The sequence below is a fragment of the Pseudophryne corroboree genome, chromosome 1 (assembly GCF_028390025.1).
Source record: "Pseudophryne corroboree isolate aPseCor3 chromosome 1, aPseCor3.hap2, whole genome shotgun sequence".
NCBI classification, from domain to species: domain Eukaryota; kingdom Metazoa; phylum Chordata; class Amphibia; order Anura; family Myobatrachidae; genus Pseudophryne; species Pseudophryne corroboree.
In genome coordinates, this window is record NC_086444.1 from 510,110,239 (window position 1) to 510,138,132 (window position 27,894).

The 27,894-nt window shown below is 44.1% G+C and overlaps 1 protein-coding gene across 3 annotated transcripts in view; it reads right to left on the minus strand.

Moving 5' to 3' along the window:
- MAMDC2 (MAM domain containing 2) overlaps window positions 1–18,517 on the minus strand; it is a 155,230-nt gene extending 136,713 nt beyond the window's left edge. The window contains exon 1 of one of the 3 annotated variants that reach the window (XM_063913895.1): window positions 18,261–18,511. In XM_063913895.1, coding sequence (XP_063769965.1) covers window positions 18,261–18,312 — 52 coding nt within the window. In that variant the 5' untranslated portion in view covers window positions 18,313–18,511. Of the gene's footprint in view, window positions 1–18,260 lie in introns of all 3 variants that reach the window. The other 2 variants (XM_063913894.1, XM_063913896.1) reach the window with 2 other exon arrangements.
- Window positions 18,518–27,894: the final 9,377 nt, after the last annotated feature.

The following is a 27,894-nucleotide window of genomic DNA, read 5'->3' on the forward strand; positions in this document are numbered from 1 at the left end:
TATCCCACCAACGGATGTTAACACATGCGCACCGAGTGGAGGAAGGGCACAACCTTTTATTTTGCCTCCAGGCGCCTGGAATGAACTTATGCCCCTGCGCTGTACATTCTGTACTTCTGACAGGGGTGTGGTGAATCTCTCTTGGATGCATGGCTGTAACTGTCAGACTCGCTCCACTCTCTCCCTGCATCCCTAACAGACACCTGTACGAATTAAGATTATTTCCTCTTGGCTGGTACACACAGCATTGTACTGACCACTTTCAGAGAGGTCCTTGTAGCAGTCACAAAACTAGATCTGAGGTAATGGTGATTTTAGTAATCTATAATGTTATGTAAATCAGTAAATATTAATTTCATATAAAAAGTACAATAAGCGTTTCATTTGTTTAATTTTGAGTGAAAATTGTTACATACAAGCCCAATATAAAAGCTGTTTAGAAACAATGGAGCAGATGTATTAAGCCTGGAGAAGTGATAAAGCAGTGATAAGTGCAAGGTGATAACACACCAGCCAGTCCTTATAGTTTGAAAAATGACAGTTAGGAGCTGATTGGCTGGTGCGTTATCTTCCACTTATCACTGCTTTATCACTTCTCCAGGAATAATACATCTGCCCCAATGTTTACAAAGCATTAAGGGCGGAAGTAAATGTCAACTTAATGGTCTAATGAACAAATAATAATAATAATAATAATAATAATAATAATAATAACAACAACAACAACATATATTGTTGTCCATGCAATACAAAATAAGATCAATGAAAGGGTTAAACACGTCATCAAATTAAGAGCATATGAATTATCATTCATTCAGTATAGATATTGTAATAAATTACAATTCTGTAATTAAATATGTGGTGTCTTATTCAGCCACTCATGGTTTGTCAACTATTTAATGAAAAAAAAAATGTGTTACATAACAAGATTTATTATAAAATAATTTAAGGAACAGTGGTTAAACCGTCAAAAGTTTTCGTTACAAAATAGGCAGCTATGGAGACAAATATGGAACCTGTCCCAAAAAGTTTAAAGAAAGAAACAAACTGTAAAGTTTCAGGATTATTCTGTTCTTTTTGCATCTTAAATGTACAATTATAATCATCTAGTCATCTGGTAGTTGATGCATCATTTCCAGAAATTCCAGACCTGTTAAATAATGTAGGAAATAACTTACTGTACTTTACTGACCATCTTCTCTTACAATGCGAAACCAAACCTATGTTCCATACAAGTAAAATAATCCTATATTATAAAAGGCTAACACTGGTGCTCACCACTATGGTAGGGAATTCAAGTGTTTTGCGCACCGAAGGCCACCAGATGGCGCCCCATGGAGCAATTCAATTGTTGCACCATCCGGGAACGCACAGCCACTGGCGCTGATATTACTGTTATGTTATGATGTTCCGTCATTTTCACGGGCTGGTAACTGGTAATTTATAAAACTGTATGTGTTTCAGAAAATTCTGTGGTATATTAAACGGGCAGATTGGATACTGTATTTCAGATATTATAATTATACATAATAGTAGTAGTATACATTGCACAGTGACATACCACTGGGGCGCTGTTTTGAAGTAGAGTATTACCTTCAATCAATGTCAATAACAGACTGCAAGAGCCAATCGCACATCTTTAGGACAGTACACTAATAGGACATAAACAGATGAAAAAGTGGACAGCAACCACTTGTGAAGGAGTAACATCACCACCCTGCCCCATTTGTTCAAGTTCACAACGGACATTTCTGCAAAGCAAGTCTGTCTGGCTGTCAGCCACTTTGTGTCTCCTCTGTCAGAGAACCTCCTTTGTCCTAGCAAGGCACCCTGCTATAGTAGAATGATGATGAGTATAGTAGACACACTCAGCTATGTATGAACACTAAAGAACACTAGACTGGTCAAAAGGCTGACATGAGGTTTTTTTTTTAAAAAATAATAATTTTTTGGATTTTTTTCATACTTAACGATACACGTTGACTATGATTGGAATGGTAATCTGTGCCGAGCGAAGCGAAGCACCTTGCCTGAAGCGAGCCATGCGAGGGGACACGGTGCACTAATTTGGGTTCCCCGTCGCTTTATGGAGAAAACTACACCAAAAACATTCAAAAACCTCATGTCGACCTTTTGACCTGTCTACCTAACGCCCATGTCGACCTAATGCATGTCGACCTAATGACAATGTCGACCTTCAGTGGTCGACCTAATGAGTGTCGACCTAAGTTGGGTCGACCCAATGACCCATACCCCTCCGGGTGCAGCCCGTATCTCCTGGACCCCCGAAAACGGGGGTTGGGAAGCCTGGCCACGTCCCCTTTCGAACCTGCCGCACCGTGTGTCAAGCAGGTGAGTAACGTCTCTGTGTAGTGGCTTTATATTATCTTTAGCTCCCCCTTCATGGTCAGTGCACCCAGAATACATAGCCCTGCTGCACCAGGACTGCCCAGTGTACCCAGTGTAAGTACCAGTGCTGCACCAGGACTGCCCAGTGCACCCAGTATAAGAGCATGAAACCCCTGGCAACGAGCATGACACCCAGCAGGTGAAACCCTTGGCAACGAGAAGGTAATTTAACAGTAATAAGAAGCTTTACTGTAGGGCATAATGTATCATGGGCATTGCGGTTTGTGGCATAATATGGTGCAGGGGGCATTACTCTGTGGGGCTTAATATGGTGGAATTTGTTTTTTTTCCATCTGGTGGCCAAGGTCTGTTGGTGCAGGGTCAAAAACTGGGGTGTAACGTAGTCTTTTAAGGTGAGGGTTACCACCTCACCCCTTTAATTCTGGCCACATATTAATTACAGGCTCTGTGGCTAATTAAAACCAGGTGAAATGGAGTCTTGAAGTCAGCCAGTCACAGAACCTGTGTAATTAATATGTGTCCAGAATGAAAGGGATGAGATGCAGGAGCGCGCAAATTTATTTTTCTTGTATCCATGAACGAGGGGGGGGGGGGGTTGTATTTTTTTATGTCAATGGAAGGGGGGCGGGGGACGCATTTCTTCTAAATCCTGCACTGGGAACCAAGTTGGCTAGAAACAGGCCTGTTCTCTAACAATTACAAGTAACTTCATATAGTAAGGTGCTTGTTTCCAGTGTAATAGGTCATGTGCTCTAATTCTGGGTATGACACTTGTAAAATAATTGTTAGAGAAATAATCAGCATTGTCAGTGACTGAGCAGATCTATGTAGTGTGTGGCTGTAGTACACTACATAGATCTACCTAGTTGCAATGGTTTTGAACTGACAATTCTCTGTAGCAGCTTCATATACTGTAGTTAGAATCTGAAAGGTGTCTGCATTCAGTGTAACAGGTCATAGGTTCTAATCCTGGGTATGACTGCCAAGAAATGTCTGATATGTATGTATATATATATATATATTCAGAATACCTCCCTATACACGCATATATATATATATATATATATATATGTAAATGGTGTGTGGCGGCACTCACGCAGACTGACTCAAATCATTGAAGATAGGTTTCCCTTTAATGCCAGGCATTAAAGGGAAACCTATCTTCAATGATTTGAGTCAGTCTGCGTGAGTGCCGCCACACACCTTTTACTTATATTGTTAGCTTATGCTAAGCTAACTAGGAGGGCACCACAGCACTGTTCATCTTAATTATCGGAGTGCCGGAAACATTCTTTGATATATATATATATATATATATATATATATATATATATACAACAGTTATACCCTTATCCTGCGCTGATAAATTTCTGCCTTTCCTAATTCGATCCTTCTGTTAGTCAGGACCAAAACTACACACCACCAAACAGTGAATCAGGAGGCGCTAATTTCACTTTCCAGTTATTACCAGCAATTGCATTGACCACATATGATCATAAATAACAATTTATTAAAAGCACATTTACACAAACAGAGATAACCCTTTCATATACACAGTTAAAATTTGTGCCATAAATGAAATGAAGGGTAGTATAAGTCTCTTCAACCCTGACGCGTTTCGTCCACATAGGACTTCTTCAGAGGGATGGTCAAAGAAGCTATACAATCAATTCAGATACTGACAATCTGTGAAAATGGTCAGGCTCACCACACCATTTAGAATTCAAATTATTCGCACAGTTCTACTATAATAATATTAAATATCCAACCAACGGGAGAATCCACCAAAGAAAGTGGCACAGTCCTGTGTGTTCATTAGTGATCTCCCAATGTGATAGTAGAACTGTGCGAATAATTTGAATTCTAAATGGTGTGGTGAGCCTGACCATTTTCACAGATTGTCAGTATCTGAATTGATTGTATAGCTTCTTTGACCATCCCTCTGAAGAAGTCCTATGTGGACGAAACGCGTCAGGGTTGAAGAGACTTATACTACCCTTCATTTCATTTATGGCACAAATTTTAACTGTGTATATGAAAGGGTTATCTCTGTTTGTGTAAATGTGCTTTTAATAAATTGTTATTTATGATCATATGTGGTCAATGCAATTGCTGGTAATAACTGGAAAGTGAAATTAGCGCCTCCTGATTCACTGTTTGGTGATAGATATATATATATATATATATATAACAGAGGAGAACAACGTGGCACTCACGGCAATTTTCAATGATCACAACCACAGCGTTAGATTATAGCAGAGCAACGTTTCAGTGGCACCCCACTGTCGTCAAGCTTTAATAAAAGCCTGACGACAGTGGGGTGCCACTGAAACGTTGCTCTGCTATAATCTAACGCTGTGGTTGTGATCATTGAAAATTGCTGTGAGTGCCACGTTGTTCTCCTCTGTTATTGTTCTATTTTTACGGAGGCACCTGCGTTTGTCTTGTATAAGCTTTTTGGAGTGCCTTGTCTACCAATTTCTATATATATATATATATATATATATACAGGTTGAGTATCCCATATCCAAATATCCGAAATACGGAATATTCCGAAATACAGACATTTTTGAGTGAGAGTGAGATAGTGAAACTTTTGTTTTTTGATGGCTCAATGTACACAAACTTTATTTAATACACAAAGTTATTAAAAATATTGTATTAAATTACCTTCAGGCTGTGTGTATAAGGTGTATAAGAAACATAAATGAATTGTGTGAATGTACACACACTTTGTTTAATGCACAAAGTTATAAAAAATATTGGCTAAAATGACCTTTAGGCTGTGTGTATAAGGTGTATATGAGACATAAATGCATTCTGTGCTTATATTTAGGTCCCATCACCATGATATCTCATTATGGTATGCAATTATTCCAAAATACGGAAAAATCCCATATCCAAAATACCTCTGGTCCCAAGCATTTTGGATAAGGGATACTCAACCTGTATATATATATATATATTTAATGGATATATACACTATCAAAAAAATAAAGGGAACACTTAAACAACACATCCTAGATCTGAATGAATGAAATATTCTTCTTAAATACTTTGTTCTTTACATAGTTGAATGTGCTGACAACAAAATCACACAAAAATTATCAATAGAAATCAAATTTATTAACCCATGGAGGTCTGGATTTGGAGTCACACTTAAAATTAAAGTGGAAAAACATACTACAGGCTGATCCAACAAGTCAAAATGAGGCTCAGTAGTGTGTGTGGCCTCCACGTGCCTGTATGACCTCCCTACAATGCCTGGGTATGCTCCTGATGAGGTGGCGGATGGTCTCCTGAGGGATCTCCTCCCAGACCTGGACTAAAGCATCCGCCAACTCCTGGACAGTCTGTGGTGCATGGAGCGAGACATGATGTCCCAGATGTGCTCAATTGGATTCAGGTCTGGGGAATGGGCGGGCCAGTCCATAGCATCAATGCCTTCATCTTGAAGGAACTGCTGACACACTCCAGCCACATGAGGTCTAGCATTGTCTTGCATTAGGAGGAACCCAGGACCAACCGCACCAGCATATGGTCTCATAAGGGGTCTGAGGATCTCATCTCGGTACCTAATGGCAGTCAGGCTACCTCTGGCGAGCACATGGAGGGCTGTGCGGCCCCCCAAAGAAATGCCACCCCACACCATTACTGACCCACTGCCAAACCGGTCATGCTGGAGGATGTTGCAGGCAGCAGAACATTCTCCTTGGCGTCTCCAGACTCTGTCATGTCTGTCTGTCACATGTACTCAGTGAGAACCTGCTTTCATCTGTGAAGAGCACAGGGCGCCAGTGGCGAATTTGCCAATCTTGGTGTTCTCTGGCAAATGCCAAACGTCCTGCATGGTGTTGGGCTGTAAGCACAACCCCCACCTGTGGATGTCGGGCCCTCATACCACCCTCATGGAGTCTGTTTCTGATCACTTTTGTAGACACATGCACATTTGTGGCCTGCTGGAGGTCATTTTGCAGGGCTCTGGCAGTGCTCCTCCTGTTCCTCCTTGCACAAAGACGGAGGTAGCGGTCCTGCTGCTGGGTTGTTTCCCTCCTACGGCCTCTTCCACGTCTCCTGATGTACTGGCCTGTCTCCTGGTAGCGCCTCCATGCTCTGGACACTACGCTGACAGACACAGCAAACCTTCTTGCCACAGCTTGCATTGATGTGCCATCCTGGATGAGCTGCACTACCTGAGCCACTTGTGTGGGCTGTAGAGTCCGTCTCATGCTACCACTAGAGTGAAAGCACCGCCAACTTTCAAAAGTGACCAAAACATCAGCCAGAAAGCATAGGAGCTGAGAAGTGGTCTGTGGTCACCACCTGCAGAACAACTCCTTTATTGGGGGTGTCTTGCTAATTGCCTATAATTTCCACCTGTTGTCTATTCCATTTGTACAACAGCATGTGAAATTGATTGTCAATCAGTGTTGCTTCTTAAGTGGACAGTTTGATTTCACAGAAGTGTGATTGACTTGGAGTTACATTGTGTTGTTTAAGTGTTCCCTTTATTTTTTTGAGCAGTGTATATATATATATATATATATATATATATAAAACATAAAAAACAGTTTCCCAAGTGCGCTAAATAAGACTGTATCTACAATGATTCTTCCAGTGTTGTTTCCATAAGTCAGAATTGAATACTGGAGAAGATTTGTATCTGGGAACCTGTAGCGGACACCCCTCACCAAGATGGTCACCCAAACAAGAGGCCCAAGGCCAATTAGTAAAAAATTGTTTTAATAACACATGTTAAAACAAATACAGTTTTCACATAAAATTCCTCATATAGTGTTCACAAAGATGTGTTTAAAATGATGACAACAAAGGATAACCAGTATGTTCGTTGTGTGGTCTTTAACTCTAGATACTCCCTCACCTTTTTCAAGGTGCGAGCTTAAGAGGGAGTGTCTTCACAAACTATGCTGGAAACTCCTGACTGACAAACCCAACGCGTTTCGTCTTATTGACTTCATCAGGGGTAACAAATATATAAAACAGGCTTATTTGCCATTAATAGATTTGTGTGTGGAGAATCACAACCTTGGGTATAGTGATAAAAAAGGATTCTCTAAAGTTCGCTCCTGATAGGAGCTTTCTTGTCACGATCCGGGTATCTGGACGCCATTACTTACCCTTCAGATGCCTCCTAAGGCTGGCTCAGCGTTCCAGGACCGTATCCCATCTGTTATACTGATGTCCACATTCCTGCCTCCTCTCCTGTCACTCTGAGATGCGGTCACCGCAACGCCTGTTACATCCGGAATGGCGTCTCCCGCGGCCTCCGCTGTGCCCGCGTGGTTAAATGTGCACTTATCAGTCTGGCGTCTCCTGTCTCCTGTGGCCGGCGCCGCCATTACTGTTTTAATTCCCACATGGATTACAAACCAAACTTCCCTCCAAGTGTCTGCATGGGCGCAGCCATCTTGGATTCTGTCATCTGTTCATTTCCACCAATCTGCTGTTTGCAATGTTAATCTGCATAATTGCCTAGCCAATCCCTTCCTTGCTGCAGGTATAAGTAATCTGTGCCTGAGCAAGGAAGGCGTCAGTGCTTTGGTTGTCAAACCTAGTTCCAGTTTGTCTCTCTCCTGTGGTTGTTTTCCAGGTTCCAGTTCCTATCTCCAAACCTCCACTAAAGAGACCCGCACCAGCATTCCACCTGCGGTGTAGCCTGACTCTCCTATCCTCTTGGATTCATCTGCTTCCAGCCATAGACCCACCTGCTTACAGCAATCAGCTTCCAGCAGAGATCAGCTCTTCTTAAAGTGCCGGTACCCTTTTCTACAGATTACCATTTATCACCGGCATTATTATTTCACCGCTCTCAAGCTCCATATATCATTTCATATTTCATCGCTCTCAAGCTACATTTATTATTTAACTGGTTCCAGCCAGTATCCACTCCGTGCCAACATCAGTCTGGTTCCAGCCAGTATCCACAGCAGCCGTTTTATCCACAGCAGCCCAGCTCTTCCTGGAACACCAGCTGGTACGATCCTGGGCTATCTCCATTGCTACAGTCGGGCCTGGTAAGGACTTTCCAACTAGAAGATTATAAGAACTATCTCATACTACCAGAGCCCTGTGGCCCTTGCCACCCTGTAGTACCCAGGAACTGTATTATTTCCCTGCTGAGTTTTATGTTTTCTTATTTGCTGCTGTGTTACGGAGTATGTCATAATAAACATCATTGACTTTTATCCTGGTTGTCGTGGTCACGCCTTCGGGCAGTTATTCTACATGTTACTTACATGTCTAGGGGTCTGATACAACCTCCCAGGTTCCGTTACATCTCAGCCCCTACAACTGAGGCTGCCTCCCGTCAGCTCAGGCCCTCAGTTGTGACAGTAAGCACTGACCATATGAATCCAGCCGGAGACCAGGATCAAGCGGCCAGGCCGATGCAAGAACTGGCAGCCCGACTTGAACATCAGGAGGCTGCACAGGGCCACATCATCCGCTGTCTCCAGGATCTCTCTACTCGGTTGGATGGGATTCAGACAACCCTCCGTGGATCAGACGCGTCCGGTGCGTCAACCACAGTGACTCCAGCTATGACCCCACCCACCTTACCCATTTCTGCTCCACGTCTTCATCTTCCAACGCCAGCAAAATTTGACGGATCTCCAAGATTCTGCAGGGGATTTCTCAACCAGTGTGAGATTCAGTTTGAGCTACAACCTGGCAATTTTCCCAGTGACCGTACAAAAATTGCCTACATTATCTCTCTTCTCAGTGGCTCAGCCCTTGATTGGGCATCACCGTTATGGGAGAGGTCCGACACCCTGCTATCCTCCTACACTGCATTTGTGTCAACATTCAGGCGTATCTTCGACGAGCCCGGCCGGGTAATTTCAGCCTCATCTGAGATTCTCCGTTTACGCCAGGGATCACGTACTGTAGGACAATATCTTATACAGTTCCAGATCCTGGCATCCGAACTGGCATGGAACGACGAGGCCCTGTATGCTGCATTCTGGCATGGCTTATCTGAGCGTATTAAAGATGAGTTAGCTACCAGAGACTTACCTTCCAAGTTAGATGAGCTAATCTCACTCTGCACGAAAGTTGATTTACGTTTCAGAGAAAGAGCAACTGAGCGTGGAAGATCATCTGCTCCAAAATCTTCTGCTCCCCCTCCTCGCCAACTGTCACCATCTAAAGATGAGCCCATGCAACTTGGCCGTTCTCGTCTAACTCCTGCTGAGCGCCGAAGACGTCTCTCTGAGTCTCTTTGTCTTTATTGTGCAGCTCCGTCTCACACCATCAATGCCTGTCCCAACCGTCCGGGAAAATTCCAAATCCTAGCTCGCCAAGGAGAGGGCCGGCTAGGAGTAATGATCTCCTTTCCATCTCCTCACGATTGTAATCTCCCAGTCTCGCTTCAAGTTGCTCAACGTTATCGGAACGTCATTGCCCTCCTTGATTCCGGCGCAGCTGGGAACTTTATTACCGAAGCCTATGTTAAACGGTGGTCCCTACCCACCGAGAGACTTCCTTCGTCCATCTCCTTAACTGCCGTGGATGGCAGCAAGATTTTTGATGCAGTTATTTCTCTAAGGACTCTACCAGTTCGTCTGAGAGTGGGAGTTCTTCATTCCGAATTTATTTCTTTTTTAGTGATTCCAAGAGCCACACATCCTGTGGTCCTGGGCCTTCCATGGCTCCGTCTTCACAATCCATCTATTGATTGGACGACTACGCAGATTCTGGCATGGAGTCCCTCCTGTGTTGAGACATGTTTGTTTAAAGTATTGCCTGTCTGTTCTTCCTCCCCCAGGTCGTCTGATGTTCCACCTCCTCCATATCAAGATTTCACGGATGTGTTCAGTAAGGCTTCTGCTGATATCCTTCCTCCTCATAGAGAATGGGACTGCCCGATTGATCTCGTTCCAGGGAAGGTTCCACCTCGAGGCCGAACTTACCCATTGTCTCTGCCTGAGACGCATTCTATGGAGGAATACATTAAAGAGAACCTAGCAAAAGGGTTCATTCGACCTTCCTCTTCTCCAGCCGGCGCAGGCTTCTTTTTCGTAAAGAAAAAAGATGGTGGTCTGCGTCCGTGCATCGACTACAGAGGTCTGAACGACATTACCATCAAGAACCGCTATCCACTACCCCTGATTACTGAGCTCTTTGATAGAGTTAGCGGAGCTACCATCTTCACAAAGCTGGACTTGAGAGGTGCATACAATCTCATCCGGATCCCTGAGGGTGACGAGTGGAAGACCGCCTTTAACACCCGTGACGGACATTATGAGTACCTCGTCATGCCCTTCGGATTGAGCAATGCTCCAGCTGTCTTCCAGCATTTTGTCAATGAGATCTTCAGAGACATTTTATACCGTCATGTCGTGGTCTATCTAGATGATATCCTCATTTTTGCCAACAATTTAGAGGAACATCGTTTTTGGGTAAAAGAGGTTCTGTCCCGTCTCCGTGTCAATCATCTCTATTGCAAATTAGAGAAATGCGTCTTTGAAGTCAAGTCCATTCCGTTTCTAGGTTACATTGTGTCCGGTTCCGGACTAGAGATGGATCCTGAGAAACTACAAGCAATCCAGAATTGGCCGATACCCTTAACCCTCAAAGGGGTCCAGAGGTTCTTAGGGTTCGCCAATTATTACAGAAAGTTTATACGAGACTTTTCCACCATTGTGGCGCCTATTACTGCTTTAACTAAGAAGGGTGCTAACCCGTCCAAGTGGTCTGAAGAAGCTACGCAAGCTTTTCATCTCTTAAAACAACGGTTCATCTCTGCACCAGTTCTGAAACAGCCCGACATCGACTCTCCTTTCATCTTAGAGGTGGATGCCTCCTCCGTTGGAGTAGGAGCGGTGTTATCTCAGAGGGCTAAAGATGGCCATTTACATCCTTGCAGTTTCTTCTCCCGGAAGTTCTCCCCAGCGGAGCGCAACTATGCCATTGGCGAACAGGAGTTGCTAGCCATCAAGCTCGCTCTAGAGGAGTGGAGATATCTGTTGGAGGGAGCTTCTCATTCAATCACCATACTTACAGACCACAAGAACCTTTTATATCTGAAAGGCGCACAATGTCTCAACCCTCGTCAGGCCAGATGGGCACTTTTCTTTTCCAGGTTCGACTTTAAACTCCAGTTCTGTCCGGGCTCTCAGAATCGCAAGGCCGATGCCCTTTCCCGCTCATGGGAGCAAGAAAATGAGTCAGAGTCTTCAGACAAGCATCCTATTATCAATCCGTTGGCATTCTCCACGGTAGGGATGGACTCTACGCCCCAAAGGGGAAAGTTTTGTGAAGCCGGTACTGAGGAAGAAGCTCATGCATTGGGCCCATGCTTCCCGTTTTGCCGGACATACAGGTATCCAAAAAACCCTGGAGTTTATCTCTAGGTCCTATTGGTGGCCAACTCTGAGAAAGGACGTCATGGAGTTTATTGCATCTTGCCCAAAGTGTGCCCAACATAAAGTATCCCGCCAGTCGCCTGCGGGGCAACTGGTTCCACTATCCGTTCCCCGTCGACCATGGACCCATCTGTCGATGGATTTCATTTCAGACTTACCCATGTGCAACAAGTTCAATACCATCTGGGTGGTAGTTGACCGGTTCACCAAGATGGCACACTTCATTCCTCTCACCGGTCTTCCGTCAGCTTCCAAGTTGGCTCAAGTGTTCATACAAGAGATCTTCCGACTCCACGGTCTGCCTGAAGAAATTATCTCAGATCGAGGAGTTCAATTCACAGCCAAATTCCGGCGAAGTTTATGTCAAGTCCTCCAAGTCAAACTAAAGTTTTCCACGGCTTACCATCCTCAGACCAATGGTCAAACTGAGAGGGTGAATCAGGACTTGGAGGCCTTCCTCCGCATCTATGTGTCTTCCTCTCAAGATGACTGGGTTCAATTACTTCCCTGGGCCGAGTTCTGTCATAACAATCAGTATCATTCCTCATCTTCTTCAACACCATTCTTCACCAACTTTGGATTCCACCCTAAAGTCCCTGAATTCCAACCGCTCCCAGCAACTTCTGTTCCAGCAGTGGATATCACCTTGCATCAGTTTACAAACAACTGGAAGAGTGTACGAGCAGCTCTGCTCAAGGCATCGTTCAGGTATAAGAAGTTTGCGGACAAGAAGCGTAGAGCGGTTCCTGCTCTCAAGGTGGGTGATCGGGTATGGTTATCCACGAAGAATTTGAGGTTAAGAGTTCCCAGTATGAAGTTTGCACCTCGCTACATTGGTCCTTTCAAAATTGAGCAAGTCATCAATCCTGTTGCTTACAGACTTCAGTTACCTCCCTTCTTAAAAATACCCAGGACATTCCATGTTTCCCTGTTGAAACCGCTGATCCTGAATCGGTTTCATTCCTCACTTCCTCCAACTCCGAAAGTCCAAACTCAACGAGGCGTTGAGTATGAAGTGGCCAAGATCCTGGACTCACGTCACCGTTACGGTCAACTACAGTATCTTATTGACTGGAAGGGTTACGGCCCTGAGGAACGCTCATGGACCAATGCTTCTGATGTCCATGCTCCTGCCTTGGTCCGGAGATTCCATTCCAAGTTTCCTCAAAAGCCAAAGAAGTGTCCTGGGGCCACTCCTAAAGGGGGGGGTGGTGCTGTCACGATCCGGGTATCTGGACGCCATTACTTACCCTTCAGATGCCTCCTAAGGCTGGCTCAGCGTTCCAGGACCGGATCCCATCTGTTATACTGATGTCCACATTCCTGCCTCCTCTCCTGTCACTCTGAGACGCGGTCACCGCAACGCCTGTTACATCCGGAATGGCGTCTCCCGCGGCCTCCGCTGTGCCCGCGTGGTTAAATGTGCACTTATCAGTCTGGCGTCTCCTGTCTCCTGTGGCCGGCGCCGCCATTACTGTTTTAATTCCCACATGGATTACAAACCAAACTTCCCTCCAAGTGTCTGCATGGGCGCAGCCATCTTGGATTCTGTCATCTGTTCATTTCCACCAATCTGCTGTTTGCAATGTTAATCTGCATAATTGCCTAGCCAATCCCTTCCTTGCTGCAGGTATAAGTAATCTGTGCCTGAGCAAGGAAGGCGTCAGTGCTTTGGTTGTCAAACCTAGTTCCAGTTTGTCTCTCTCCTGTGGTTGTTTTCCAGGTTCCAGTTCCTATCTCCAAACCTCCACTAAAGAGACCCGCACCAGCATTCCACCTGCGGTGTAGCCTGACTTTCCTATCCTCTTGGATTCATCTGCTTCCAGCCATAGACCCACCTGCTTACAGCAATCAGCTTCCAGCAGAGATCAGCTCTTCTTAAAGTGCCGGTACCCTTTTCTACAGATTACCATTTATCACCGGCATTATTATTTCACCGCTCTCAAGCTCCATATATCATTTCATATTTCATCGCTCTCAAGCTACATTTATTATTTAACTGGTTCCAGCCAGTATCCACTCCGTGCCAACATCAGTCTGGTTCCAGCCAGTATCCACAGCAGCCGTTTTATCCACAGCAGCCCAGCTCTTCCTGGAACACCAGCTGGTACGATCCTGGGCTATCTCCATTGCTACAGTCGGGCCTGGTAAGGACTTTCCAACTAGAAGATTATAAGAACTATCTCATACTACCAGAGCCCTGTGGCCCTTGCCACCCTGTAGTACCCAGGAACTGTATTATTTCCCTGCTGAGTTTTATGTTTTCTTATTTGCTGCTGTGTTACGGAGTATGTCATAATAAACATCATTGACTTTTATCCTGGTTGTCGTGGTCACGCCTTCGGGCAGTTATTCTACATGTTACTTACATGTCTAGGGGTCTGATACAACCTCCCAGGTTCCGTTACATCTCAGCCCCTACAACTGAGGCTGCCTCCCGTCAGCTCAGGCCCTCAGTTGTGACATTTCTTGGTGGTTCCTTTTAGGAATCCTAATGGTCCTAGATATAAAATTCTGTCTTAAAGATAATTATCTGAGACTCCTTTGTGGAGCTCCTTATAGGGACTATTAATTGAGGTTCCCTTTAAAAATACTGGCAGTCAGATTTTGACGCACTGCCTGAATAAGATATCCAGATCTTACAATCAGGACTATTTCTGATTCAGGTATTAGCCCGTATATAGAATACTTCTAGGAAAAAATACTTCAAAAAGTATAAAGCTGATTTGACAATCACAACGCAATGAAAACCTCCTCAGTAAAACTCAGAGAATGGATCCTGAGAGATTCTGGCTGTGATTGGAGGTGGCAGAGTCACTTCCATTCACCACTTCCATTCACCACTTCCATTCACAGCCAGAATCTCTCAGGATCCATTCTGTGAGTTTTACTGAGGTTTTCATTGCGTTGTGAACTTGGCGCAAGATAAAGATACTGTTGTGTTTCATATATATATATATATATATATATATATATATAGGGGGGGCATCAATATTTATCTTGTCTCCAGGCAACTGGGACAAACTTATGCCACTGGCTAGGCTTACCATACTGTCCCTTTACACCGGGACACTCATGAGTTCTGTAGTTGTCTGACTTCAAGCGTGCATTTCCCCTGGTCTAATCAGCCACGGAATATGTGTAATTCATGATTGTTCTGGTTTAAAAAGACAGTATAGTAATTCTAGGTATAACTACAGACCCTCCAACATGACCCATTCCATAAGGTACAAAATGCTCTGCTCCTGGACTTCCCTCTTGATTTATGATTTCCATCACCTGTGTTGAACTAGTTAAATGATAAGAAAGGTGTTTCTTCACAGATGATGGCAATGATAAATTAAGAGGGAAGTCCAGGAACAGAGCAGTTTGTACCTAATGGAATGGGTCATGTTGGAGGGCATGTAACTATGTGTTGTAAACTGGTCAACACGGACAAAATGTCATCAAAATGTTGACATTCACAATGTTGACAAGCACACAATGCTGACATGGTCATAATGTTGACAGAATGTGGACACTGCTGCGTACTGGTGGGCAGGGAAAGACAGAGGAGTGTAAAAGGAAGGGAAGGGCCACCACACATCTCAGTAGAAGCTGAATGCTATTTTAAAATCACAATCCAAACAGTATCTAGTGTAAAGGGTTGTAGTTGTGCAAATTTTCGTACAACTACAACCCATGCTGAATTAGGCCCATAGACACCTAAAATACATAACAATCATGTACCATATTAAGGTAAGGGGGCTGTGTATTAATAACTGCAGCAGTGCCACAATTATTAAGTCAATCTTGTATGTGTACAATGTCAGCTTCGGGAGCTGGAAGGAGGATGCGGGAAAAGCATCATTACTGTATCTCTCACCTGGCACAATGCCTCCATAAGCATTAAGTGGTTTATGCCATATCAGGATGTATCCCTGGTACATAGGGGTCCTACCATAGTTGTCATTGATCATAATGAAGACTGCGGTCTGCAGCACTAATTAGCCTTCTGCAGGAGATTTCCGTGAAAGCCCTTGCATTAGGCTGTTAGTATTCAATTACATGCCCTGCAAGTAAGTGCAGCCCTATGTCGCACTTAAGGTACCATGGGGCTGCATACAAAAATCCACACGTCCGGGCGAGATCACACTGCAAGGGGGCAAATGCAGCTGCCTTTGCTCTACTTTCTATGCCATTGCAATGGCAACTTGCCCCTCACATCTAATACCACTTTTCCACCAAAAACCCAGGTTCAACCCGAGTTTCTGGACATGGTTACAACCCAGGTCAAACCCAGTCAGAACCTGTTTATACTGCACCTTGGACCCAGGTTATTCCCGAGTTGGCCCCGTTTACACTTAACCCAAGTCTGCTCTTCATGTCACTCCCAGACACTCTCTTGAGGTTGACCCCTGCATACAAAGCCAATCAGCAGGTTTTAAGCATAACCCAGGTCGGATAACCCGGGTCGCGCCACTGCACCTTTACTCAAATCCCACCCCGGGTGGGATCCGGCATTGGCAGCTGCTGCTGGCTTCCCCGACCCGGCAATAAGCCCGGCGGGTTGCCATAGCAGCGGGGGGGGGCGGAGCTGGCGGCAGGGGCGGAGGTGGAAGCGACACTGGGAGATAAGCTCATCTCTGTGCCGCCTCTCCCTACCTTGTAAACGGGTCCTGGGTCGCATCCACCGAGGAGCCCATTTACGCAGCCAATGACCTGGTATTCAGCCCGGGTATAACACAGCTTTATACCCGGGTTGAATAGCCGGGTCAGGCGACCCGCGATTTCGGCAATGCCCCTTTCACACCGCATGCCGACCCGTGTCGACCCGGCAATATGCCGGGTCGATACCGGGTTATTTGTGCGGTGTGAAAGGGGTATTACACTATGCCACAACCCGGGTTAACCTAGCAATAACCCAGATTATTGTGACTTGACTCCATAGTGTGACTACAGAACATTATGCAGACTACAGTTTCTGCACGATTTTATGAACAATGGCCTTGACAAACATACTAGGATCCCGGCATCATTCATATGGTTGCCGATATACTGGTATACTGTATATACTGTATCTATTATTCTCTATTTCCCTATGAAACTTTCTTATTCAAGGAAACATTAGTGCTTTATAATAATATGACTACACAACTAAACCTATATACAATAGCAGAATGCTACTGTATGTAATATGAGAAATCAACACATTGCTATCATTGTGTTCTGGATTGGTTGGTTAATAAATTAGCATTAGGGGCACACTGAGCATGTACAGTAGCCCAAGAGAAATACCAGGCTGCTACAGATACAGTATCTCTTTCTAAAACAACACCTGTCATAAAAAGCGTTCCAATAATGTGATCATCTTACCCCAGCTGATTTTGTGGTACATTCCATGCTGAAGTATAATACACTACTGCTAGCTCAACTGCTGGGCTTCCTTAAAGGGAAACCTGTCCTCTATCCATTACAGTCTACACAGTGTTTCCTCATTTTATACTAAATCACTTCCAAACCAATTATAGCAACCCTGTCATCTTCAGAGTACTACTCAGTTTACTAACACAGGTAGAACACTGTAACAAGCCATAAACATAATAATAACTTGGATCAACCTTTTATTCTTTGCCCCATGTGGGTTTGAGATTGCAAAAATCAGATACATTTTATGTTAGCCACTACATTAACATCTATTTAAGATAACCTTTAATAATACTATTATAAATGTCTTATTGGTTAAGCAACGTGATTCTGTTAAAAAAAGAAAATACTATTGAAATGACATCCGCAATAACTTTTGCCTGATCTAACTTAATTTAGAAAATACATTTCTGATGGACATAGATGAAGGCACAAATGTACGGAGGTTAGTAAATTACCCTCATCAGCACCAGCTTCTGTAATAGTAACTCATTCTGTCACAGTCTGAGGACACTATAGTCACATGAAGCTGATGCCTGGAACACTGAGATCAGTACACTTGTACTACACTATCAATCAGTCATTCATTCAATCAATCAATCAATCAATCAATCAATCAATCAATCAATCAATCAATCATTCAATCAATCCATCCAAACGAGCGCTCAATGTTATGGGAGCAGACTGTCTCTATATTTAGTGACTGAACAGTCAGTGCAGCCTAGGATCTATAGCTGCAGCACCTTGTTCATTTATATACAGTAAGTGTATATGATAGTGTCCATGAAGGAGTATATTTCCCCAGACAGCAACAGTGACATTTGGCTGAGAGCTATCCATTAGTCCATGTGCAGCAAGTGGGCTGAGCAGCAATACACGTTTAGCGATTACATGGCAATCGGAATGATGTCCATGTACTGTACTGTATGACAGCTGTGCATCCCCACACGTAGCCTCTGCACTGCCCTGCTGCGTCCTGTGCGCTTTCACCTGAGTGCGGACTCATGATTCTTTTTATACTTTGCTCATTTTGTTGCAAACTGTGGGTAAGTAACTTTTCCATAACAGTGCTAGTAGCCAGGACATGGTGCTACTTACCTGCCAGCAGCAGCACACGGAGACCCAGCATCAGGGGTAGCATATTAGCCATGAGGAGAGGTACCAGCTCCAGGGTCACCTACCAGCAAGGGCTGCACTGAGAGCCACACTCCCGGGTATGCAGATCGGGGATGGGCTGTGGATGAATCGCTGCTGTCCCCCTCTAGCCCCCCTAGTGGAGGCGGGATGGGGGAAGGTGGAGAGTGAGGGAAGGGAGAAAAAGACAAAGATTACAGGGAGGGGAGATGCAGACTGTGCTGCTCCTGACAACTTCCAGACATACAGGCAGCAGTCACACAATATAAACTGCTGTGCACCGTGTGTGTGTGCAGTGATATCACATATTCCAGCCCAACTGTTGTACCATGCTGTAGAGAACAATGATCCTTCTTGTATCTCCCACTGCATTCAATGCAGGTACCGGATTTCTATATCTGATAATAATATTGCTTACACTTGCAGTGTAACTGGTTTGCATTGTTGCAGGGACATTCCTAAACAAATTCGTGTATCATATGCAGCAGCATGAGTAAAAATAAACATTAATATGGAAGTTGGGGTCTCCATCCTCATACTGTAGGTCTATATTTTCCCCTCTATATTTTTAAGAAGAAAAAAAACCTGAAACTCTTTCACACACATACAGTTGCAAGAAAAAGTATGTGAACCCTTTGGAATTTCCTGGATTTGTGCATAAATTGGTCATGAAATGTGTTCTGATCTTCATCTAAGTCACAACAATAGACAAACACAGTCTGCTGAAACTAATACCACACAAACAATTATATGTTCTCATGTTTTTATTGATCACACCATGTAAACATTCACAGTGCAGGGTGGACAAAGTATGTGAACCTTTGGATTTAATAACTGGTTTGACAGCAATAACCTCAACCAAACGTTTCCTATAGTTACATATCAGACCTGCACAACGGTCAGGGGGGATTTTGGACCATTCCTCTTTACAAAACTGTTTCAGTTCAGCAATATTCTTAGGTTGTCTGGTGTGAATCGCTCTCTTGAGGTCATGCCACAGCATCTCAATCGGGTTGAGGTCAGGACTCTGACTGGGCCACTCCAGAAGGCGTATTTTCTTCTGTTGAAGCCATTCTATTGTTGATATACTTCTGTGCTTTGGGTCGTTGTCCTGTTGCATCACCCATCTTCTGTTGAGCTTCAGTTGGTGGACAGATGGCCTTAAGTTCTCCTGCAAAATGTCTTGATAAACTTGGGAATTCATTTTTACGTCGATGATAGCAATCTGTCCAGGCCCTGAGGCAGCAAAGCAGCCCCAAACCATTATGCCCCCTCCACCATACTTTACAGTTGGGATGAGGTTTTGATGTTGGTGTGCTGTGGCTTTTTTTCTCCACACATAGTGTTGTGTGTTCCTTCCAAACAACTCAACTTTGGTTTCATCTGTCCACAGAATATTTTGCCAGTAGTGCTGTGGAACATTCAGGTGCTCTTTTGCAAACTTCAAACATGCAGCAATGTTTTTTTTGGACAGCAGTGGCTTCATCCGTGATATACTCCCATGAACTCCATTCTTGTTCAGTGTTTTACGTATGGTAGATTCGTCAACAGAGATGTTAGCATGTGCCAGAGATTTCTGTAAGTCTTTAGCTGACACTCTAGGATTCTTCTTCACCCCATTGAGCATTCTGCGCTGTGCTCTTGCAGTCATCTTTACAGGACACCCACTCCTAGGGAGAGTAGCAACAGTGCTGAACTTTCTCCATTTATAGACAATTTGTCTTACCATGCACTGATGAACATCAAGGCTTTTAGAGATACTTTTGTAACCCTTTCCAGCCTTATGCAAGTCAACAATTCTTAATTGTAGGTCTTCTGAGAGCTATTTTCTGCGAGGCATGGTTCACATCAGGCAATGCTTCTTGAGAATTGCAAAATCAAAACTGGTGTGTGTTTTTTATAGGACAGGGCAGCTTTAACCAACACCTCCAATCTCGTCTCATTGATTGGACTCCAGGTTGGCTGACTCATGCTTCAAATTAGCTCTTGGAGAAGTCATTAGCCCAGGGGTTCACATACTTTGTCCACCCTGCACTGTGAATGTTTACATGGCGTGTTCAATAAAAACACGAGAACATATAATTGTTTGTGTGGTATTAGTTTCAGCAGATTGTGTTTGTCTATTGTTGTGACTTAGATGAAGATCAGAACACATTTTATGACCAATTTATACACAAATCCTGGAAATTCCAAAGGGTTCACATACGTTTTCTTCCAACTGTATATGGAGATGTTAATGCTAATCCAAAGCCAGCCTAAGTACTGGGGTAAAATCTTAAAACCAGAGTAATAATACAATGTGAAGCTAAACTAACAAAACACAGTGTACATTTAAAAAAGTTTAAAAAAAAATAGTTTTATCTGGTGTTCTGTTATATAATGGCATCTTCCTCCTTCTATGGTAGTCCAGGAATATTCTAGTGATGGTAGGATCATGTAGATAGTCCCAATAAGAAGGTTGGACTGCTTTCAAGAGGTGTATAAAAAGTTTAGTGTACCAATGGGTGAAATCAAAAGAGGTGTCCACCTCTTTCCAATCCAGAAACCTTATGGTCACTTAGAAAAGCTATTGTGAGGCCAACTGCGGCATTAAGTAAATTACAGAAGTCTCTAGGTCTACAATTCCAAGGCATTCCACAAACAGGGCATTTATACCACTTTCAGACAGAAAAGTCTGAAAGTCCCAGCAATTACACGGCATTTCAATGCCGGGTCGTTTTGCCGGGACCTGCCTGACCCCCCCTTTCACACATACAAGCAAATTTGCAGATGAACACGGGTATTTTGTCTGTGTGAAAGGGTCAACCCGTGTCGAAATTCCCGTATCTCCGACCCAGGTAGATTCAAGGGTCGAAGTCCCGGAAATTACAACCTGGGTCCACTCTTTCACACAGAAAAAGGACCCGTGTGTTTCATGAAATTGCCAGGTGGAACTGCTTCACCCGGTAATTTCTGTTTCTATCTGAAAGGGGTATAAGTGGGTACAATGAATGAGAGATGAGCAAAATTCTGCTTTTGTCTCATCGTTCTGCAAAATGACATCTTGCACTGATTTATGAATTAGCATTTTGCAGAATCTATGAATATAGATGTGTGTGAGCAATGCAATACATTCTGTCTTGTGGTATAATTGGCGTAGGACTGGAAAAAGGTAAGGGCACATCTGTCTGCAAAATGTGCAAAGTTTTGCAGCTGAATGAGGCAAATATTACACAGAATAGTATTCATTCTTCTCTATGTGGAAAGAAGAAGCTCTGGCAGTATAATGCACATACAGTATCCTATCCAGCAAAATGCTTGTAAAAGCCCATATACGTGACAATGCAGAGATAAGGCAGAAAGCCTTGAGATATCATGAGAGCAATGTGGAACATTTTGGCCTGGTTAGTAAACACTGCAACGACTTCAAAGGAAAAAAATGGAGGTGCATCATGAATGGCCCAGTCAGAGTATTTACCCTCATACCATCGAAAATATGTTACAGAGCCTCAAACTTTCTGTCCCTCATCACTACCCAACTAACCTAACCACACATGTAGGCTACAGTACGACGTATCCATATTGTCAGAGGCGATCAACCTACCATTATGTTTTTAGACTGTTGTAGTGAAATAGAGTACTTAGAAGAAACTCATACAAACACAGGTAGAACATATAAACGCCACATAGTCAGGACTGGCACTACCATTAGGCAGCTTAAGGCAGCTACCTATAGCACCAGGTCTTGTGGAGACCACTGAGACAACAGCCAGGCAGTTGGCCATATATAAATAAAGTACTGTAACTTCGAATGCTCCCAGCTGCCGGACAGCTTATACACGCCGAGATCTGTAGCCGTGTTGAGCTGGAGCAGTACCAAGTTTATATACTTTATTAACTTTTCTTTAATATTTAAAGTTAGGGGATAATCAGGGACCAGATGCCCCACCTTTGTGTGATCTTGCTTCCAGTCCCTGCTTCCTCGGCCTCCCAATGACTAGTATTAGTCAAAGGCTACTGGACAAGGAGAGACAGTTTCTACTGAGTGCATACCTCCCAACGGTCATGATTTTCGCGGGACAGTCCCGATTCTTCGTTAAATCCATCGCCCAGCACCGATCCTCTTTGTACCTGTACAACGCACCTGCACATTGCGGTGCATACACATGCGCAGTTTTGCCGAGATTGAACCTGATCGCAGCGCTACAAAAAGTTTCTAGCGAGCGATTAACTCAGAATGACCCCCATGGTTTTGCCAAACTGCTAACAAATTTGCTGCTACGATCAGGTCTGAATTACCCACCTAGTACAGATACAGAAACATATAAAGTAGGAAAGAAAAAACCCACAAATTGCTGCTGGGAGCTAATGGAAACATAATAAAAAATGTGTCATACTGCTACTTGGCTGCACGATGCAAAATGACTTATTTGAACCACAAAGCAGTTGTTGCTAATCTTCACTTGTCTCATTGCAGTATTTTTACAACTAGAAAACATTACTATATAAATATTGCTTTTTCAAATGCTTCTATACTGCTTTCCACAAAGTCCACTTCTTGGATTCTTTCAGTGGCGTAACTACCAGGGGGTGTAGCTGCTATGGGGCCCAAGCTGCTTCCATTGCCCACTGCTCCCCCTGCACTCAGACATCGGCTGCCCCCGAGGCCCACTGCTCCCCCCTTCACCCCCGCCCACTGCGAGAACGGCCGCTGCAGCCGATAGCAAACCCCCCCTCGCGCGCAGGCTGCAGCTTACGTGGAGGATGTAGAGGGGGTGTGCACGAACCATCCTGGTCAGCTCCAAATCCAGCTGCTAGTGCCGCGATCTACCGGTATTTAGGGGTGATGATCTCTAAGAGACTGGTGCAGAGGAATACATATGGTCTACCTCTCTTAGGGGCAGATGTATTAACCTGGAGAAGGCATAAGGAAGTGATAAAGCAGTGATAAGTGCAAGGTGATAAACGTTAAAGCCAATCAGCTCCAATATGTAAATTAGCAGTTAGGAGCTGATTGGCTGGTGCATTTATCACCTTGCACTAATCACTGGTTTATCTCTTCCTTATGCCATCTCCAGTCTTAATACATCTGCCCCTTGATCCATAATGAGATTGTGGGGCATATGTACTAAGCCTTGGAGAGAGATAAAATGGAGAGAGATAAAGTACAAGCCAATCAGCTCCTAACTGCCATATTACGAGCTGTGTTTGAAAAAGGACAGTTAGGAGCTGGTTGGCTGGTACTTTATCTCTTTCCACTTTCTCTCTCTCCAAGACTTAGGGGGTCATTCCGACCAGTTCCCACGCAGCGGTTCTTCAGTGCGGTGCGAATGGGTTGGAAATGCGCATGCGCGGCATTGCCTGGCAACGATTGTTGTCGGGCAATGATGCCGCCAGTGAGAAATGTGATCGCAGCGGCGACTGCAAGAAGACGGACAGGATACTCACCGTTTTCCAGGCGTGGTGAGTCCAATGCAGGCGTGTCTAGGCATTTGGAGGGCGGATGTCTGACGTCAGGACCGGGACCTTCATCGCTGGATCCATCGCACTGGGTGAGTAACTGCAGCCCTGTTCTTGTTTTACTTGAAACTTTTTTAGCATAGCAGGGCTGCACAAGCGTTCGCCGCCCTGCTATGCTAAAATACACTCCCCCATAGGCGGCGTCAGGTTGATTGCACGAGCAGCAAAAAGTTGCTACGTGCGATCAACTCGAAATGACCCCCTTAGTACATATGCCCCTAAATCCTCTTGCAGATCATCTGAAGAATACACATGTAACAGTACCTTACCAACCTTGGTAACTGGGGAGGGAAGAGTTACCTTCTCTAGTTTAATTCATTGGGTGAAATCACTGTTCTCCAACTCTCCGTCATCAGAAGCCCCTCGATAAGTGATACATCAAGGGATGCACATATGAAAGATAAGCATGAATACATAATATTATCATACACAATGACTAGCTTTCATAAACAGGTTTAAACTAAAAAATATATAAATGACATTGCACTCGTCACACTAAATCAGATATCCTGTTATTGAAGGGAAAGTGTCCTGGGTGGGCTTAATATTTATTGAAAGTTCCTGAGGGACACATGTTTAACATCAGGCTACAAGAACCCATGAGCATACCCTTGTGTCCTGGAGGAGGGAGGTGCCTTAGGTATCTTGTTTCATTATGTTGCTGGGGGCCTTCTTCTGATTATACTAATGGTTTAACTGGGTAGGAATAGGCGGGTATTAAGTTTTTAAAATACCTTTATGCAATAAGAGGTTCATCGTTATTAGAGTGGTTACCATTATAGACTCTCTAATATATCCTATGGGTGTTTTCAGTTGGTTTCCAATGTTTCGTAGCTTCCCTAAATCCACTCTACGAGCAGCTATTCTGAGGAGTATATTTAGAAAATTAATTTCTAAAGCAATTTAACCTTAGGCTAATGAATTAATAAATGTGTATTGTGTAATATATAAGTGGTTTAATTATACATTCATATTTGTCACATGGTGCAATTTAAAGCACTTTGTGTTGGCAGTCACTTCATGGAGCTTGCCCTGTATGAAACATTGTAGCTATTGTTCTAACGGGACCTGAGTATAGGAATATAACTACCAGCTTTTGCAAATAATACATGAATACTGTGTTTTAATAACCTACCATAATGAATTTACTACTGTGGGCCGTATTCAATAGGAGTCGGAAACTGCCGTCTTGTCGGAAAGACGGCAGTTTCCGACTGATTGAGGTCGGAAGGGGTTCCGACCTATTCAATGTTGGGCCTTTTCTTCTGACAAGTCTGGAAACCCGGCTTGTTGGGAGAGTGTTGGAATACGCGCGGATCGGCAGCTTCAGCCGCCGAGCCGCGTGTATTGTCGGAAGTGGGGCCAAACCCGACATGTTTTAGCCCAGTTTCTGACAATATCAAGCTAACTTAAAAAAAAAGTCGGCTTGACACTGTCGGGACCGGGCAGAACCTGTCGGGTTTAGCCCGGCATTGAATAGAGTGCTGTCGGGTCCTTTCCGTCGGAAAGGACACGACAGCTATTGAATACAGTCCTTTATATGCATTTTCTAATATATATCATGTTAGTAAATTATTACAAAAAATATGACATATCTTATTATGTCTCCCTGTGTAAAAGTGGCACCCATACTACCCATGGAGAGCTTAAAGTACGTCCAACTCTGTAAACTGTGCTGCAGCTATTATTGGGGATTTTTTTGGGACTTCAGTGGGCTTTAAGAAAAAAACTTAAAACATAACTCGTTTTCGCGATGTGGCATCGAAAACACATAGGTCCGCGAATTTATCACGGATTCTATGTATTTCTGTCCAAAAATATATAATTTTTTGGGCACAAAAAATGGCCACTAATTGAATTGCCTGAAAAAAAAATAGTTAAAAAAATGGCGAAAAATTATCGTACCTAATTGATATTTGATGGTAAAATATATTTCCCCACAATTATAGCTGAATATGTTAAAGTGTCTATAACAAACATTATGTACATAAGCATGTATGTCAGTGCTACCACTAGCGCTTTTATACTAGCTCATCTACCTGCCTATGGAAAGTGTTTATGAGTACAGAGGAAAAGATTAGAGATATGAAAATGTTACATAATAGAGTTTATAGTAAAAATATTTAGTCTAGTGTTTATCTTCTGTAGTCTGTGGAATGAAAATATACAAATTCTTTACTTTATTGTGACATTACATAGATGAGAATACCAGTGTTCTTTCATATGACATATGGATGCTACTAACCTATGTGATAAACTGGTGAACAGGAACTATGAGAACACAGCTCATGAACTTTCAATAAAAATCGGAATTTGGGGGTTAATCAGAGATGGACGCAGATCGCTGTATATGCAGCAAGATCTGCATCCATCTCCTAACATGCTGGGGGCCTCCCAGCACAGGATAAGGCCGGACAGCATGTGTGATGGACTGCCTCCCGGTGCGTCCGCAATTTAATTGACCCCTGGCTGCGCTTTCAGGCGGTCTCCAACCATTTTTTTTAACCAGAGTGGCTGGGCGTGACGTTACACAGCTGCCAGGTAAATGCTCCTGGCACGCCACCATTCAGCTCACCAAACCGATTTGTGGCTGCATCCAAATATGCAGGGACTGAGACATCCACTGTGAGTTTCTACAGCCACTGCAATCATGCTTTGTGCATCTTTAGACGTCACCATTGGTTGCCCCATTGAAACTTTCACCCACCCTATGCTAGGTGCAGATCATCCATATGGAGTATGGACTCGAACAGCATCTCTGTTTGTAACCACTTTCAGCAACACGCCCACACTACGTTACATCTGCGTCTGATTAGACAACTCCCTGTAACCACCTAGGAACACTCACCTCATTTCTAATACACTTTTTTGTGTGTGCGTCTGAATGTGTACTGCAACTCCATCTGGACATAGGACCTAATTCAGCATGGAACGCTGCTGCGGCAGCGTTCGATTGCTGAAGCCCTGTTAAGTGTGCGCACGCGCAGCAGCCGCACTGCACATGCTCACACAGTGAGATGCAGAAGCATCTCACTTGTGCTAACGTCTCTGCCTGATTGACAGGCAGAGGAATTTGTGGGGCGGAAGGGGGCGTCATGATGGCGTTAAAGAGGCATTGATTCAGCATTGGGGGTGCACAGTCTGCACAGGCGTGTCCGGACCGTTTGACCTGAAACATGGCGAGTAGCTGCCTGTCTTCGCAGTTAGGCTGCATAGGCAGAGGGCTACCCTAAACATGTGAAAGCATTGCCGCTGTGCGATTCTTTTTTTGCGGGGGGCTGGATCCGGTATGCGGGGCAGACTTGCACTGTGCTGGGTGTCCCCCTGCATGTCACAGTAATGGATCGTAGATGTGCGTTTTTTTGCACATCTATGGGGGTTATTTAAACCTGATCGCTGCTGTGCGTTTTCGTACAACGGGCAATCAGATCTGAACTGCGCATGCATATGCACCGCACTGGGCATTGGTGCCTAGCGCGGGATGGTGCGAAAAAAGCAATCGCACGGGCGATCGCAAGGTGATTGACAGGAAGGGCCTTTTGTGGGTGGCAACTGACTATTTTACAGGAGTGTCCGGAAAACCGCAGACGGAACCAGGCGTTTTCAGGGAGGGTGTCTGACGTCAGCGCCGTCCTCGATCAGCAGGATTCCATCGCAGAGGAAGAGTAAGTCCTGGGCTGACCAGAGACTGCACAAACTGATATTTGTGCAGCTCTACTACAAATGCAATCGCACACCTGCACATACCTTTTCCCCTCCCCCTGTAGGCGGTGACTATCTGATCACAGGGCTGCAAAAAATGCACCCTAGCAATCAGGTCTGAATTACCCCCTATGATCCATGTCATCTTACTGGCCTTTCCAAAAAGAGACTCTCGCCACTACAATCCATTCTGAATGCAGCTGCAATGCTAATCTTCCTCGCTTAGACATTCATCGTCTGCGGAGCCACTCTGTCAGTCCCTCCGTTGGTTACCTGAATTCTACCATATTCAATATAAAATACTTTTACTCACACACAAAGCCATTAACCAAACTACACCAACGTACATCTCTTCGGTTATCCCAAATTATCTCCCAACCCAACCTCTTCACACTTC